Below are 17284 nucleotides of genomic sequence, written 5' to 3'. Positions count from 1 at the left end.
CTTATTATTATTATTATTTTTTTTTTTTTTTATGCAGCGTACCTGATGTTTGTATTTCATCTTATCTTAGTCCCTAGTTATAATGGATGACCAGTTATTTTAAACTATCAAATCCAAATCCAAGCATAAAGGTATAGGTAGCCTAAATGTTTTGAAAGTATGACCCAAGCTTGCAATAGCGGATGTCATTGAAGCCATGTCATCATTGAGTGATATCACAAAATGAAGTAGGCTATAGGCCTACTTTCCTGATTTAATGAAGTTTTACTGTTAATCTTATCCTCTGTTTTGTTATCATCCATCATGAATCAAAGAAACAATGATTACAATTGCAATATATGAAAAATACGTCTACACTAGCTTACCACTGATCAACGGGTGGGCTTCCCCATCTCATGTTATTCCTTTCTTGATGATTGTTTTAAAGCTAGGGATATGAAAATTGCATCTATGCTGAATAAAACCTAGATAAACTGACGATGCAGTTCTAATATCCCCCTAAAATAATAGTTAGTTTAATATAAGGTTTAGTGTAGCCTATTCTAGTTGAATTATTATTATTTATTTATTTATTTTTGTCTGTTTGTGTGTGTGTGTGTGTGTGTGTGTGTGTGTGGTGATGCCTATATAGGCCTATTGACCTATATTGTAGGCCTATAGTAGGCCTACTTTCCCTGTATTAGTTTAGAGATTATAATTATTATTATTATTTTTGTGTGTGTGTGTGTGTGTGTGTGTGTGTGTGTTGATGCCTATAGGCCCTATAGGTCTATTGACCTATATTGTGTAGTAGGCCTACTTTCCCTGCATTAGTTTAGAGATTATAATATGTAGGCCTATAGCCTATCTAACCGTTTCGGGAATCACTCTGCGGATTACTTCTTATATTTGTGTTTTATCATGCCCGGATGTAGGGCGATTGTCAATAAACTTCTGATTCTGATTCCTTCGTTCCTGACTGGTAGTCGATAGAATCTCCATCAAACTTCATCTTAAAGGTAGGCCTAAGTCTCGTTTAACTTCAATTTCCCCGGGCAAATCCATGGCGGGTAAATCCCGCAGTTGTCCTCTAATCTTGCTGCCCCCCCCCCCCTCTTTCTGCTCCTTTCGGTCCCCAAAAACAATATTGAGACATAGCAAGACAATTTTCCAATGCCATTTATAATCACTGAACCCGCTAATTTAAAATTGCCCCCCTTTACCGTGTTATATTGACCATACCACGGCGCGTAGCAAGCCAGTATTTATGTTCATTTCTTGCCAGTGAATATACAAGTGTTATGATTCAAACAAATTAGGTGGAATTATGCATATCTGTATAAAAATATACAGTATCGAGGATCGCACAACTGTTTCTTTTTGATACAAAACCAGTTTTTAAATAAAATTAAATAGTCTTGTTCAAGCACTTGTAAAAACGCAGATGATGCACATGCGCAGATGTTTGACACCGGTGTTGTGACATCACAAGTCCCATCAGTCTCGTGACGTCTTATTTTATTTCATTGAACTATTTTTTAAACTATTTTTACAACACTAATTTGACAAGAGAAAAATCATTTTCAAATATATCAAAACTGACCCTGTATTCTTTGAAATTTAAGTTTGATTCAATAGCAATTATCTGGGTCGCTGCGGTCACGTGACAGCCTTTCCACATCGGCCATATTTTGTGTTTCAGCTGGGCCGACAAGTTCCTCGAAGGCTTTCTTGGGTACCTCTTTTAAGAAAGATCTGAGAGGGTTGATCAGATACTCAAAAACACATCAAAATGGGAAGTAAGTAACCAAGTGATTTTTTTTCAGTTGTAACACAATTTTTCTTTGTAAATTTTTGATGTTTTTGAAGCCGGTACTAGTTAGGAATGGCCTAGTTTGCTTACGTGGCCATGTGTGCCCTGTTCCCCCACCTAAGATCAATAACTTTTCCTGACAAGTTTTACATCTGAGACATTTTTTTAGTACTTAACGTCACAATTATATTATTTCAGTCAAATTCCTCGAGTTTGTGAAGCCGTTTTGTGCGGTTTTGCCAGAAATTGCTAAGCCAGAAAGAAAGGTAAGTGGCCATATCCGTGTTTATACTAGTACACCTTTGTACACGTTGCAGACCAAGTTAGTCAAGACCTTAGAGGACAAATTTGTTTGAACTTCACAGCAAAGCTAATGAATTCTATTGTCAACTGAGCAACAATTTCGATGACTTTTTGTGAGCAAAATGTTTTTTGAACCTGGTAAACTTTCAAGTGGTGAGCACTATATTTGTTAATTACTTGTAAACATAAATGCAAACAGCTGGTTGTCAGTGTATTGAGCTTAATGTTTGTCAGTGGACATTTCTTGGAAGGAAATTTTTAGACTGGCTTTGATATTAATGTTGTTTATTTAAATCTGAATGATGCAACATAACAAACATAAACCATATGTTTCACCTGTCCCTTAAGTTACTTACCAGTACATATGGAGGTATATTAAGAATATAGTTAGAGGTAGCATAAGAAAGCATAAACTTTTTATAAACACTCCTAAGGGAGAAAAATATTTACTCATTATTTGATATTTTCTTTATGAAGTTGAGATAATGTATCTTGATTTATTGTCTGATGTTTAGTACAGATCTTTGGTTCTCCATTCATAAACAACCCCAATGTGCTGATTGTATTTTGTTTCAACCTACTATATAATGATGTGTTTTGTCACGTTTGTGTTCCAGATTCAGTTCAGAGAGAAGGTATTATGGACTGCCATCACCCTGTTTATCTTCTTGGTTTGTTGTCAGGTAAGTGTCACCTGGAACCCTTGAGTGAACCAGAACTTACATTCATGGGGCACTCTCATTAATGACTTTAAAATGATTTAAACATTTTACAACATAAATTTTAAAAATACAGAATACAGCTGTAGTTAATGATAGGACTCGTGAGATGGATGGTTGAACTGTACTATTTTTCATGTTAATGTTGTAGATTCCACTGTTTGGCATCATGTCGTCGGATTCTGCAGATCCATTCTACTGGATGAGAGTTATCATGGCCTCCAACAGAGGTGAGTTCTTTAATCATTGCTCTTTATGTTAGTTCTGTCTGGTATATTGGGTGAAAATGTCCGCTTTGATAGTTTTGATATCAACACATTTTCTCTCTCACACACACACATGCGTACGTACGCGCACACAAAACTCGTGAATACACCTCAATCAAACGACTTTCTCTCATTTGTTACTGTTGATGTTGTACTTTACATTTTGGATAGTGTAAAATCTCTTACTTTTCTTACCAACCAGGGGAAACGACTAACTTGCTAAACCTTGCATGTTTAGAAATGTGTCTTTGTTCAGGAGTCGTTTTGTTCAGTACAGATGTATTATTCATTTGAATTTTCATAATCTACTGACTTTTACATTAGTTTCTTTGTGATGCTAATTACTGTAGTTTACATAATTGGAGATGTTATCTTAATGTTGATAAGGTGTCCAGAACAAGTGCTTCTTATCTTGACCTCCTGGGTAAGATATAGACTGTCTTAGCATTTGATCAACTTGTAAATTTATGCATTCTGTTATGAGTGTGCCATTATTTCTTATAATGCTATATTTTGCAGAAAATAAGCATGTTTTTGTTAATTTTTGATGAGGGTTGAATTCGGGGAGGGGGGAGATACTGCTCCTCGTTAAATTTCTATTTAAGAAAAAATAAAAATGTATGTAATTGTTAAGTTTATAATGACACAAAATGACAGAGAAAGATAATACATACATTTGACGGCAAAAAAATAGTCACTTAAGTTTGTCCTAGGAATTGCCACATACTATTTTCACCATTGTGACAGTTCCCAGATGTTAAGGTTGAATATTAAGTTTTCAAATCCCATATTGTCTCTCCCCTTCTGTAAGCTATGATCTAACACTTCAGTGCCAGCTTAGTCTGAAAAATGGTGTGACAACTTGTACATAATGCTTGCATTTGATTCCAAAAAATAAGGATAGTCACCAAAGGCTCTCCAAAGAATTTCCAGATATGAAAGTTGCATAAGTATTCACATCCCATATTGTCTACTCCAGGAACTCTTATGGAGCTGGGGATCTCCCCCATCGTGACATCTGGTCTGATCATGCAGCTCCTGGCTGGCGCTAAGATCATCGAGGTTGGCGACACCCCTAAGGACAGAGCTCTCTTCAATGGGGCACAGAAATGTAAGTATGGGGAGGTAATTCTACTGCTGTCAGGGCTTTTCCTAGGAGTAGGGGCACATGCTCTCCAAAATTATTATAAGTATGGGGTGGTACTGCCACTGGTGTGGTTGGTCAACTTAGAGGCTGTTAAGAAAATTAAGTAAAAACAAGTTATTAATTATTATTATTTATTATTTCAGACACATTATTAAAAGTTGATTGCATATTTATTAAAACTTTTTTTCGAAAATTGTAAATTACCGTTCTGTAACCTATATATGATAAAATATCTCAAAGCCAGCTTAGTCTGGAAAATGGTGTGACAACTTGGAAAAACTGCCATGCTTGCTAACCTCCAAACTTGAGAGAATATTAAGTATTAATTTTGTGCATTTTTTCCCTCCCAGTGTTTGGTATGGTGATTACCATTGGTCAGTCTATCGTCTACGTGATGACTGGGATGTACGGAGAACCATCTGACCTAGGTGCTGGCGTCTGCCTTATCATCATCATTCAGGTAATTCTTGTTATCACTTTCTTCTCCAAATCGTAGACTGGTCATTGTTGAAAGTGGAAAAGTAAATCTGTTAAATTAGAAATTGCTTTTAATTTTATGCATGCTAGTATTTTTTGTGGGTACTTGAATTTTGGTGAAGGAAATTCTTTGGTGAGGTCCTGGAGATGACTGGTTAAATGTTAAAAGTTGTAACTATTCACCTGAACTATTTAATAATTGCCAATTTTAATTTTATAGGGTGTAGAGGAGTGGTCAGCCACTATTGTGAAATTTCCATTTCTTTAAAAAGTGAAAATTAAGGAAAGTATTTATTTGTATGCTCATTTTGTCACACATACTTCATATACTCTTTCTATTCCAGTTGTTTGTAGCAGGTCTAATTGTTTTGCTGCTTGATGAGCTGCTACAGAAAGGCTATGGTCTGGGTTCAGGTATCTCCCTCTTCATTGCCACCAACATCTGTGAGACCATTGTATGGAAGGCATTCAGCCCAGCCACTGTCAACACTGGAAGAGGTTAGGAGCTTTGTCTTACTTAGAGCTTTGATATTATGTGTGCAGCATTTAAGATGTGATACAGCTTAGGTGTTTGCTTGGAGATCTTTATAACAGACATATCATGTGCTTACAAAAACTGATAAGATTTCTGTGCAGAAATGTGGGCATAACAGAATGAGGGATCCTTCATGAAGTGATGATTTTTTTCTGTGAAAAAAGAGATCCCATTTTATATTTGAAATCATTGCCATCGAATCATTTAATGCTTTATGGCCTTAAGGACATGACAAGAATCTCTTGCTTTGAAATTGTACAAACATAAACAGAACCTAATTCTTACTTATATTATCTTTGTCTCCAGGAACTGAATTTGAAGGCGCAATCATTGCCCTGTTCCACCTGTTGGCTACCCGTACAGACAAGGTACGCGGACTCCGGGAGGCCTTCTATCGCCAGAACCTGCCAAACCTCATGAACCTTATGGCTACCGTCCTGGTGTTTGCTATCGTCATATACTTCCAGGTTAGTGGATAAATTTTGTTTGTGATGTTATTTCTCTTCAATTTATTGTATGTTTTGAGCAGTGAGTTCAAAGTCTCAGCTTGCTTGGTATTTTGAAAGCCAAAATTATTTCATTTTAATGAGTTTGGGAGGAAAAGTCCTTAAATTGACATAATAATATTCTTTGACATTTATTAATTTATTGCCAGAGTTTTGAGTTTAAATCGCATTGTATGATCCTATTTCATTAATTTATGACCAAACTTTTCTCTCCCCCCAGGGTTTCAGAGTGGATCTCCCCATCAAGTCTGCCCGCTACCGTGGTCAGTACAGCAGCTATCCCATCAAGCTGTTCTACACCTCTAATATCCCCATCATCCTGCAGAGTGCGCTAGTGTCCAACCTGTATGTCATCTCTCAGATGTTGGCCACCAAGTTTAGTGGGAACTTCCTTATCAACTTGTTGGGAGTCTGGGCTGTAAGTTTGAACTTTGATATTATTATGTAGAAAGTAAAGCAGCCAAATACTGGAATAGTTATATGTTGATTTGTTTTTTCTGTCACTTTTAAAATTTCAGGTTTTATATATACCTTAGGAGAACTTGATTAGTCTTTCAAACCAAAGAAAACCAGAATTGTATTAAAACTCAAATTTCAAAAAACAAAATATTCATTATAATAGCAATTATTAGGTGTGGTGTCTCACGATGAGCAAGTGGCACACCTCTTTTTGTCCACAGTATGTAAATGTAAGTTTCTAATCCACACTGTTAAAGCACAACTGATACGATTACACATACTATAACATCCTAATATACCACTGTAGGATGTTGGTGGTGGCGGCCCAGCTCGTTCCTACCCTATTGGAGGTCTGTGTTACTACCTGTCCCCTCCTGAGACGTTATCCCACGTGCTAGAGGACCCCATTCACGCCATTCTGTACATCGTGTTCATGCTGGGATCCTGCGCCTTCTTCTCCAAGACATGGATTGATGTCTCTGGATCCAGCGCTAAAGATGTGAGTTGAAAATGCTCGAATATTTCTGTGGTTGGGGACGATTTAAAAATGCATTTTGTCATTTTTTATCGTGACATTTTGTCAAAATTTGAGCATCTGTTTTCACTTGTTCCTAGTAATCTCAATTTTTAGGTAGCTTTGAAGATTTGATATTTTGCAAATACCAAACTAGAGTATCCCAGCCACTGATTAAAAAGAATAATAATTATTTTTGACATACTAGATCTGAAAACTGACAATAATGATAATGATGACGGCTACAAGACTGAATGCCAAATAAAGCAACCAGAAAAGTTTCATATAATTGTGAATGAGTTGCTAATACTATGAATAATGCTAATACTGTGGATGTTTCCACAGGTTGCTAAGCAACTCAAGGAGCAGCAGATGGTGATGAGAGGACATCGTGAGAAGTCCATGATCCACGAGTTGAACAGATACATCCCCACCGCTGCTGCCTTTGGTGGGCTGTGTATAGGTGCTCTCTCTGTCATGGCTGACTTCATGGGTAAGTAGACACTGATTTAAGTGCGAGATTGACATGTTTACCAGGATATTATGTGTTAAACTACTGAAGTAAATAAGGTGACAGTGTGAGGGGTAAATCTTGTTAATTTCAAAAATATTCCCTGTCCAAAAATAGAGCTAGTGTTAATATAAAGAAAATGTCAGAGAATGATTTTAAATCATTAATGCAGGTTTCTAAAAAAAAATTATATCAATAAAATAATAGTTACATTAAACAAGCATAAAAATCTGCAGCCTTGCCTCTTTATAGATGAAAGCTCTCACGCAACTTCTCATCTTTTTAGGCGCCATTGGCAGTGGTACTGGCATCCTGCTTGCCGTCACCATCATCTACCAGTACTTCGAGATCTTCGTGAAAGAACAGAGCGAGATGGGAGGCATGAGCACACTACTGTTCTAATCTTCTCTTACAGAAGAGACATAGGCACATGATTCAAGGACTTAATACTGCATTTTATACGTTTAAAAAAAAAAGACCTGGATAATGGAAAAGACTGCTCTTTGCAAGCACCCTGCAAAAATACTTGTTGGTGTTGACTTTGTGTGTGAACTATTTAAGGTAAACAACTGGAAGTGTTTTTGCAAGCTGCTCAGGGAGAATTTGTAGAATTGAAAAGTAGGAAGTAAAATGGAGAAAGCTGCAATATTGATATTTATATGCACTGTACCATTAATGGGACAGTATTGTATGCCAAGTTTACAAATTCTTTTGCTCTCTCTGTCAAGAGGAAGAGACATTCAACCATTCTGCCCACCATTCATAATGCCTGTGACAGTCACTCAGTCTTGGTGGCCGCCACGTTTGTTCTCAAGATGGCGGATGACTTAGGCAGCATTCCAAGGGCGATATTGCAAGATGCCAAGTTTTAAAGCTATTTGCTGTATGTAATGTGCTGATGATGGTAGTATTCATTACAGAGGCTTGAAAGATTTAAGATTAGACTTAAAGATTTTTAATTTGAATTATTATTGACACTGCAGCTTAGTTGTGAAGAAAAAAGGTTACAATGTTCAAAGTATTTAATTAGTAGCAAGTTGCTACTCTTTATTGTGTATGTAACATATGTATGTAAATTTTAAGCTGGTAAAAGTGACAACAAAATAAATATTTGACATTAAATTCAGGTTTTGACTTCTTGATGTTCTTTTTCTACTCATTTTCCTTATAACTAAAAGTGACAATAGTTATAAAAACATATAACACTACTGATTTTGTCAGTTCAAGATACTGTAGTCCAATTTAATCCAATATCTGAAATGAAAATATTATTACTTGATGAAATATCCTTTTCATATCTGCCTTAATATTGCACAAAGAGCAAATACAGACCACATTTGCACTAGGGCCTTTCTAACCAAACAAAGCTCTCATTCTAGTCACTAGTGGATTCTTCTGTTAGGAATTAACTGACATCCCTGAATTTTTCCTTCAGAATTATTTTTTTGGGTCAAACCAGCTTGTCTATGAACAACTAATCCATCACTGCTGCAATGCTGATAGGCGATATCAACAATCTGTGTGATTTTACACAGGCTTTCAGGACACCAAAATATCTTCCATTTGGAGAACTCCAATTAAACTGAGATTTTGTAAAAGAAAAGATAGCTTAGGATTTAAAAAATTGAAGCATTTGCTATCTCTTTTTCTTTTTCTTTGATGTAACTGTAGTCCATTCCTCCTCCATTTCTGCATCTTGTGAACTGGACTGGTCTTCTGCAAACAAAGGATTTTTCCAATTAATACAATGGAATTGAAAAACAATTTGAAATAAGGAGTGCATAGTAATTTTCATCACTTGCCATTAAATCTAATCATTCATTTTTCAACAACCTGATGCTTTATTCATACATATTAATATCTTTCTTTGGTATAAATATATCAGCACATAAACTAATATCTTATAACTGAGGAACCAAGAATCTAAAAAATTTATATATAACAATTGTATGTTTCTTATTTTTCCCCATGTCATTCTCCCATTTCTTACCCGTCTTTGTGTCACTGTTCTCGGTGGTAGTATTATCACAGCCAGTGGCTCCCTCTGTAGCAGACTGGTGGTCCATGGGTTCTGGCTGTAATCTGCTGGCACCACCCTGGGATAGACGGGGTACCTCCTCCTCCTCCTCCTCCTCATCATCCTTTATAACAGAATCATACAGAAAAATACTTAACTGTATTTGTCTTGATTAAAATTACCAAGAAAAGCTTTGCAGTTGTGCTTGTCATCTTTTACATTTTACCTCATGATATTATTGTGGTGGAAATGATTGAAGATATAATTCACACACAAAAAAAAGAAAATATGTGGCAAATAATCTGTTGAACAAAAGTGGCAAGTAACTCATCATATAAAAGTTAAGATATTTAAACAATTGTTTCTTTGTTATTATGTTAAGAAAAAAGCATTTTTCAACCCTGTATTTCCTACCTCATCCTCATCCTGGGCCACCACACAGTTTTGCAGAGAAGCAGTCGGTATCTTTTCAACATCTGCTAAAACCTCTGCCTCTTTCCCTTGCTTGCAGAGGGCGTAGAATTGGCATATTGCTTTTGAAACCTGAAAGCAATAACATTTCACTGTTCATTAGTGACTAATTTACAAATCTATAATATATAAATAAACCAGAAACACTAATCACATTAAGTTTAACATGTTAAAACCTAAACCCTAAAATTTATGAATAAATTATCATTATATTGTTTCATCCTGGGATACCATACCTGGCTGCTAAAAATAATAGTCTACAATGATTTAAATACACAATGATTTAAATACACTTCACATGGTTAAAGTAACTGACCTTTTAATGGCAACCAACTCACCACAAGTAAGCTGTTGTCATCAATCACTGTGTCAAATTCAGTGCTCATAATGTCTTCAAAGAAGTCTGACAATTCCCATGGTTCTATGTCATCTGAAATCAAACAAAATATGTACATACATTTACATACATTTACATACATTAACTCACTGAACTAATAATATGTACATACATTTACTCACTGAACTAATAACAATAAATTGTCTAATAAGTGTGTCATTCAAATTATTTCAACAAAAATGAACAAATATTACTCTTTGTCAAAAACCTACAAGTGCTTATATGTATATCATAAGTTTAAGTTAGTTCTTACCACTTTATTTTGATATTTGTATCTATATGTTGTATGCATTTTTTTTTCAAAAATAAGATGCTGAAATCTATTTACTGCTACTACGGTTATCTAAACTTGTCCATCTATGTTTATTTTACTGTGAATGTGTAAGTTAAATTACACTAAAGAAATTTAATCGCTACCATTCTCAGTAAACCATTGTTCCACAGCACCAACCAACCATACTGCCTTCTCCTGTGTGTGTGCACCACCAAACCCATGACTTACTGCAAGCTGAAATAACACAATGTGCATCGAAATCTAAGAGATTTTCAAAAATCTTATCTAAAATAATCCAAGGCGTACATATAGTATTGCCAATGAGCTTGACTACTGACACGTACAGTGGTGACAGTGACGCTTTGCCACAGTGTGTGGCCTTACTCTTCCCCAGACTTACCTGGGGTAAATTAATCAAGAAATTTTGGCCTCACACACAGAGACAACCTTTCCCCTCAAAAAACAACAACAACATACGCACACACACACACACAGTGACACACACACACACTGAATTCGAGAACTAATAGTGCTCTTCAAATAACAAATACCTTGTCACGTGCTCGTCTGAAAGTGATCTGCTACATTTCTTACCTGAAATGCAGTCCAACCTTTTAGAACTTTCTCAATCGCTTTGTAAAACACAGTAGCAGTCGCAGCCCCCGATGCCATGCTTGTGCGGCTCTGCAGCCGAATAGAGGGCGCTCAAAATAAAGATGCTCTTTTTTAATAACAATGACATTCATGTTTTAGGTGATTACAGTTTTTTATAAATATATTTTAGATATTTAAGTAAGCTCATTTTAATCTGTCTTAGGGTATGAACCCTTTATATGTCTTAATAAACTTCACCGGATTTGGCTTTTCTTGTTGCAGAGGTCGCTGTACATCACGTAATAAGCTAAGCTGAAAGCAGAAGACAACACAGAATTACCGGAGCAATGCCTCTTGCTGACAGATAGATAAACTGTCCATTGTACGGAAAACCATGCCCAGAAAACCAAGGTTTACTTTCATTAATTATATTGTGATGTATGTGGGATATATTTAGCGTTGTAACAAATAACGAAACTGTGTGCTAATATTATTTGTGGAGGAGGGGGGGGTTACCCAAAAGAAGTTTTGTTGGAGTTTTATAAATTTGGAAATTCGGACCGCATGATTAATTTTTTGGCCATCTGTTACATGTAAAATGGAATTATGCCAACGAAAAGGTTTTACTGTTGTTGTTATTGTTGCTTGTTGCCTAAAGACGAGTTTCACACGAGTACTGTAGACCTCACGAGTAGACATCAGTACATTAGCCAGATTTCTTTTTCTGTGATCAGATTTTTCTCTCATTGTTTGTAATACAGTATACTCTATGATATGAAAGTGTAATGGTTACTGATGATTTTTTTTCTAAACCAATTATCCGTAAATTTCATATTTATGTTATTCAGTTTGGCTTGCTTTTTTTTTTTTTTTTAAATAAAATGTGAAATCGTGATACAGTGTATATGTAAACTTGTATGCTTTTAGAACACCAGCTGTTAGGACAAAACTAGAGTTGGTACAGGTGAAAATTGGTGATAAGAACATTGGCAACAGGACCCTGTCCAAACTGAACCAGCTTAGAACTAGGGAAGACATGTGTGATGTCAAGATAAAGGTACAGGTACTACACCATCATATGTATGTCCAAGTGGCGAGACACATTTTAACTCCCATTACCTCATGCAGTTTGAATGTATTTTAAAATTATTTTAGAGTTTAGCTGTAATATACTTATGAAATATTTCCTAGTCCCTTCTCTCTGTAAAATGCCTAATGAATTTATATTAAAAAAACAAATATGATACTCACTAGATTGTTTTAGAATAATATAAATAAACATAAACCCCTAAATAAAAATTTGAAAATTTTACAAAATCAAATTTTCATTATGTCTGTCATTTTGACATGGTTATTATGTATAAATTAACTTGAATTATCTGTAATATTCAGTTGTTGTTTTCCAGGTGGATTCAGAAGTCTATCATGCACACAGATGTATTCTCACTGTGAACAGTGACTACTTCAGAGCCATGTTTGGTGTTGAGATGACAGAGAGTAGAACCAATGAGGTGGTCCTGACAGGGACAGTAGAGAGTGATGCAGTCAGGGATGTGTTGAATTATTTATACACTGGGAATTTGTTAAGTATGTTTTATACTACAGTAAGTCCCTTTAAGTTGTTTGCTAGAATCTCTCTCTCTCTCTCTCTCTCTCTCTCTCTCTCTCTCTCTCTCTCTCTCTCTCTCTCTCTCTCTCAAAAAAAAAAAAATTTAAAAGAACTGAGAAATTTAATTTGTTTGCTAGAAAAAAACATAGTTGTAATCATATTAAAAGCTTATGACGTAAACATTGCTCTCTCTCTCTCTCTCTCTCTCTCTCTCTCTCTCTCTCTCTCTCTCTCTCTCTCTCTCTCTCTCTCTCTCTCTCTCTCTCTCTCTCTCTCTCTCTCTCTCTCAAAAAATCTTTAATGCACTGAGAAATTTTTAATTTGTCTTAATAAGATAATAACTGAAATGATTTTGTGTCATCACATAACTATCACTATACACGCATGCAGGGACATACATTGGCAGGGATACAATTACTTTTGATCTTTTGTCACATGGTTTGTAGATAAAACCATTTCTGCTCGCCATTTCATTATGAACACTTTGTATCCTGTTTCAGTCAACCCCGAGAATGTCCAGAGCCTGTTTCTGCTCTCAGACATGTGGCAGATGGCTGAAGTGATCAACTTTTGTACAGATTTTATGGAGAAACAGCTTGATGTCACAAACTGTTTAGGTCATACTTTTTATTGGTTGTTTTTTATAAGAGAATTTTTCTTAATATGTGTATCATTTTTGGCGTATCATTTAAAACAGTTGTGTTTTATTGTAGATGTATACCTTAAAAATAGAAAAAAATTAGTTTCATTTTCTGTCTGCCTCAGAAAATCTACCAACTGTAAGAATTTTGAAATATTACACCCCATTTCCATAGATTAGATCGACCTACTTTAGATCGACCTAACTCCCTGGGGGTTCACGCTAAATAGCTGTCAGCCGGGCGGACACGAAAGTTAATTACCCTCTTACAGCTTGTAGTAGGCGGGACGGACATTTAAGTCGGATTATCTGAAAGTAATCTAGTGAGACTCCCCACGGGGATAGATCGATCTAAAATCTATGGGAATAGAGCCTTACTTAATGGGTCTTAATTATTCTACCTGTAGGTGTGTACTGCCTGGCAGAAAAGTTTCAGCAGAAGCAGCTGGCAGAGAAAGCAGCCAGGTTGGTCAAACAACAGTTTACACTGATATGCAGAGAAGAGGAGTTCCTGACAGTTCCACCAGAGATAGTAGAAAGGATCCTCAGCTGGGGGGATATTTACCTAGGTATACCTCACATCTTGCATGATTTTTTATTAAAGCTTGAGTGCCAAAGAATTTTAACATGTGCAAAGACAATCTTGTGGAAAATAATTCACAAACATTGTACAAAGATTGCGTTAAGTTGGTGAATATATCAATCCCCAGGTGCAGAGGCCAGTGAGGATGAGGTGGTCAGGGTGGTCTGGAGGTGGACAGAACATGACCAGGAGCACAGAAAGCAGTACTTGAAGTCTCTGCTGTCTCTGGTCAGGTTTGCTGGGGTGTCGAAGGAAACACTGGGCTGGTTTAGAGGACTCGGTGTCATACAAGAGGACAAGGGTGAGGAATGGGGTGGTGTGTCTGTGAGTAGTTCAGATGATCTACCTTGAATTGAAGACGTTTAGGTGGATTATAAAGCTGAATTGGGCCAACCTAGATTTTTATTGTTACTTCAGAAGATACATTATATATCTTTGCAGAATGTTGATAAATCATTTTTTTCTGGATTTCCATTTTTCAACTTTGTTTTTTTTAACTTTTCTGGGATATTTGCACAATATCTTCGATTTTCAGGTCCCCCCCCCCCCCCCCCCCCCCCCCCCCCCCCCCCCCCCGGCACACACACACTCACAAATCACATCCCTGTAAATAGATGTAGAAATAATGATTTAAGGTTTCCTCTGAAAAATACTAGATTATTGCTTTTGCTAACTGCTTCTGTTTAAGATAGTATACTGTATCAAAGAATGCTTTTTCAAAGTAAAATGATTAATTCTAGGGATTAATTTTAAAAGATTTTTTTAGAACTTCAGGAGCTGATCTCCACCCGGCTGTCATTCCCATATGAGGCCAGGCGTAGACCAGGCTACATCTATGTCATAGGAGGATACTTACAGTCTAGAACAGGGTAATACTCTCTTGAATGGTTAGACTAGGTTATACCACGGTAATTGACACTACTGCACTGACTCCCGTAAAATATTGTTGTTACACGTTTGACCCGTGAGATGTTTTGTCTGGTGTATTTAATGTTTTATTGATTATCTTATTTCTTTTTACATGTTTGTACAAAGATACAAACCCCTCTTTGGTGGCCAAACATTGAAAACTGTCTTAGGCTCTATTCCCATAGGTTTTAGATTGATCTATCCCCGCGGGGAGTCTCACTAGATTACTTTCAGATAATCCGACTTAAATGTCCGTCCCACCTACTATAAGCTGTAAGGAGGTAATTAACTTTCGTGTCCGCCCGGCTGACAGCTATTTAGCGTGAACCCCCAGGGAGTTAGGTCGATCTAAAGTAGGTCGATCTAATCTATGGAAATGAGGTGTTAAATTGATGCCTGCACTGTATTTTGATATTATTGTAATTGCACATCTGGTCCAGGATCATTGAGATTAAGAAACTAGAAAGAAACTTCTTATATTTCAGCCAAACAGTTTACAGTCTCGTAGCCAGGGAGGAGGTTGGGGGGAGGGGGTTCGAAAGAATTGCTCTTTTTGTCAGGAAAAGGTCTATTCTGGGTGAAATTTGATCTAGGTACTTAAAGCTAGGTTTCATTGTGAAAGGTCCACTTTTTCTTAAAAGGTTAAGAATGTAATATTCATAGAAATTCTCTGTTTTCCTGTACTTCAGCCCCACCTGTCCTAGACTGAAGACTGTGGAACGTTACAGCACAGAGATCAGAGAGTGGGACCCCGTGGCCCCCTTACCAGAAACCCCCTCACATTTATATGCTTTGAACACCAGAGGGCGTATATACTGCATAGCTGTCATGATAGACATGGAGTCTACCATGGCACAGGAGAAGGAAGCACACGGGAAGTGTTATCACTTTGATATCGTGAAGGAGGTGTGGGAGGACGCCACTCACTGTGTTGAGGAGAACGCCATGCAGGTTTTGGTGAAATGTTTTAAAGATGGCGGTGCAATCACCCACTGTCAAACTTCAGACTGTATTTACTGTGTGACAGCAGACAGCTGCGTGTGTATTAAGATAACGGACTTCCACGGAGAACCCGAGTTCAGGATATCTGGGCAATGGCGGAGCGTGGAGGACTACCGCGAGTTCCACCACCAGGGGCACAGTGCTGTAGTCCTGGGAGGGAAGGTGTACATGTTAGGAGGGGCAGATATGGAGACGAGGGCCAGTGTCCCTAAACCTGACCAGGTATTCCCCAGCTCCGCCCTGCACAGGTGGGAACTGGACAAGGGGGACAGGTGGGAGAAGATGGCGTCCATGAGAGAACCTAGATCGGTCTGTGCTGTGACTGTCCTGAGTATGTGAACACTTTGATGTGTCAGAATATATAAGTATTTTTTTTTAATTAATGAATATTTACACAGTTTATGTCGTACTTTCTGTTGCTTAAACTAGATTTATTGTATAACAAGGCTTAGTGTTAGATAATGATATCAGATTATAACATATTTGTTGTACGTTTTTCAGTGAATTTGCAATGTTTTTAATTTATACACCAGACTTAATTATATCAATCCCTAAAGTCAATGAATGAAATCCAAATTTTCAGAGACTGATTGTTTAATCATATATATGTACTTTATATCTTATAGATGGCTGTATTTATGCCATAGGAGGCTTCAATGCCCGTCGTCTGACATCTGTGGAGAAGTACGACCCTGTCATGGAGTCGTGGACCACCGTGGCCAGTCTGAACAAACCACGAACACATTGCTGTGCCGTCACTTTAGATGGCAAGATTTATGTGATGGGAGGTGGGTGGAATAAATCGTTCATAACTCTATTGTACAAGTTTTATATATCATCCACTGACAATTTTATACTGACTGAAACAGCTTCTTTTCTACTTCTGTTTGGTGTAAATTTATGACCATTAATGCAGAAAGTAACACATTTAAGGAAAATTCTTTTTTATTTTTGCGTGATACAGAAATGAAATCTGTTAAAAAAGTGATTAAGTTTGGTTGCACGGGTACATACATGTATTGTAAATTGATACTTAACCATGTAGTTTGCACCGTACTTGGCCATGCTAGCTTGTTGGCGTCACTGCAGGACAAGATTGATAACTAGAGACAGTCAGTGCCTTTCTTACAAATATGTTAATTTTCCACTTCCAGGGAAGTCTTACTCCTTCAACCAGGGTGGAGCAAGGAAAGTTCTGTCCTCAGTGGAAGTGTATGATCCAGTGTGTGATACCTGGAGTTATATTGAACAGATGAACCAAGCAAGGTGTTGGTATGGGACAGTGGTCTTGTAATAGAACTGCTGGATTATGTCAAGAATACGTGTAGTAGTACATTAGCCTAGGGACATGTATACTGTACTTATACATGGAGCAACATACATGTTGCACAGATACATAAAATATATTCATTCATTAATTTAGACAGAAAGCTTTAGACAGAAAGCATTATTTTATTAGAAGAAAATGAAAAACAAATGTTTTTGAGAGAGATGCCTTTTCATCTGTTTTGTAGATCATGTCTTAAGTGGCAATAAAACTAAACATGGTACTAGTACTT

The 17284-nt window shown here is 36.8% G+C and overlaps 4 protein-coding genes across 7 annotated transcripts in view; 2 read left to right on the top strand and 2 right to left on the bottom strand.

Annotated features, from left to right (window-relative positions):
• LOC106156176 (alpha-tectorin) overlaps positions 1–417 on the bottom strand; it is a 36954-nt gene extending 36537 nt beyond the window's left edge. Inside the window, exon 1 of the mRNA XM_087016230.1 lies at positions 366–417. The gene's annotated coding sequence lies outside the window, so the exon portion shown is untranslated. The remainder of the gene's footprint in view (positions 1–365) is intronic.
• Positions 418–1588: 1171 nt separating this feature from the next.
• On the top strand, positions 1589–8355 carry LOC106156180 (protein transport protein Sec61 subunit alpha). The gene is made up of 12 exons (XM_013531303.2): positions 1589–1778; positions 1991–2058; positions 2713–2778; positions 2966–3044; positions 4060–4191; positions 4578–4687; positions 5049–5202; positions 5546–5706; positions 5966–6163; positions 6512–6703; positions 7064–7211; positions 7516–8355. The coding sequence occupies exons 1-12, from the start codon at positions 1772–1774 to the stop codon at positions 7629–7631; spliced, it is 1431 nt and encodes a 476-aa protein (XP_013386757.1). The 5' UTR covers positions 1589–1771; the 3' UTR covers positions 7632–8355.
• LOC106156181 (pre-rRNA-processing protein TSR2 homolog) lies at positions 8242–11115 on the bottom strand. The gene is made up of 6 exons (XM_013531304.2): positions 10983–11115; positions 10532–10622; positions 10056–10147; positions 9661–9789; positions 9220–9370; positions 8242–8945 (listed from the first exon to the last, which is right to left on the bottom strand). The coding sequence occupies exons 1-6, from the start codon at positions 11058–11060 to the stop codon at positions 8866–8868; spliced, it is 621 nt and encodes a 206-aa protein (XP_013386758.2). The 5' UTR covers positions 11061–11115; the 3' UTR covers positions 8242–8865.
• Positions 11116–11242: 127 nt separating this feature from the next.
• Positions 11243–17281, top strand: LOC106156179 (kelch-like protein 23). 4 transcript variants are annotated; one of them, XM_087016228.1, is made up of 10 exons: positions 11243–11393; positions 11910–12039; positions 12389–12569; positions 13092–13208; positions 13639–13800; positions 13942–14115; positions 14581–14683; positions 15413–16056; positions 16352–16513; positions 16880–17281. In XM_087016228.1, exons 1-10 carry the CDS (start codon positions 11377–11379, stop codon positions 17017–17019), a joined length of 1830 nt encoding a protein of 609 aa, XP_086872354.1. In that variant the 5' UTR covers positions 11243–11376; the 3' UTR covers positions 17020–17281. The 4 variants fall into 4 exon arrangements, with proteins under 4 accessions (XP_086872354.1, XP_086872353.1, XP_086872351.1 ...); XM_087016227.1 differs by having other exon boundaries at positions 11910–12045; XM_087016225.1 differs by having other exon boundaries at positions 11254–11420; positions 11910–12045.
• Positions 17282–17284: the final 3 nt, after the last annotated feature.

Source organism: Lingula anatina, chromosome 6 (assembly GCF_051362555.1).
Source record: "Lingula anatina isolate TDL-2025a chromosome 6, LinAna3.0, whole genome shotgun sequence".
NCBI classification, from domain to species: Eukaryota; Metazoa; Brachiopoda; class Lingulata; order Lingulida; family Lingulidae; genus Lingula; species Lingula anatina.
The sequence above is the reverse complement of the archived record's forward strand: the minus strand, read 5'-3'. Positions and strand labels throughout refer to the sequence as shown.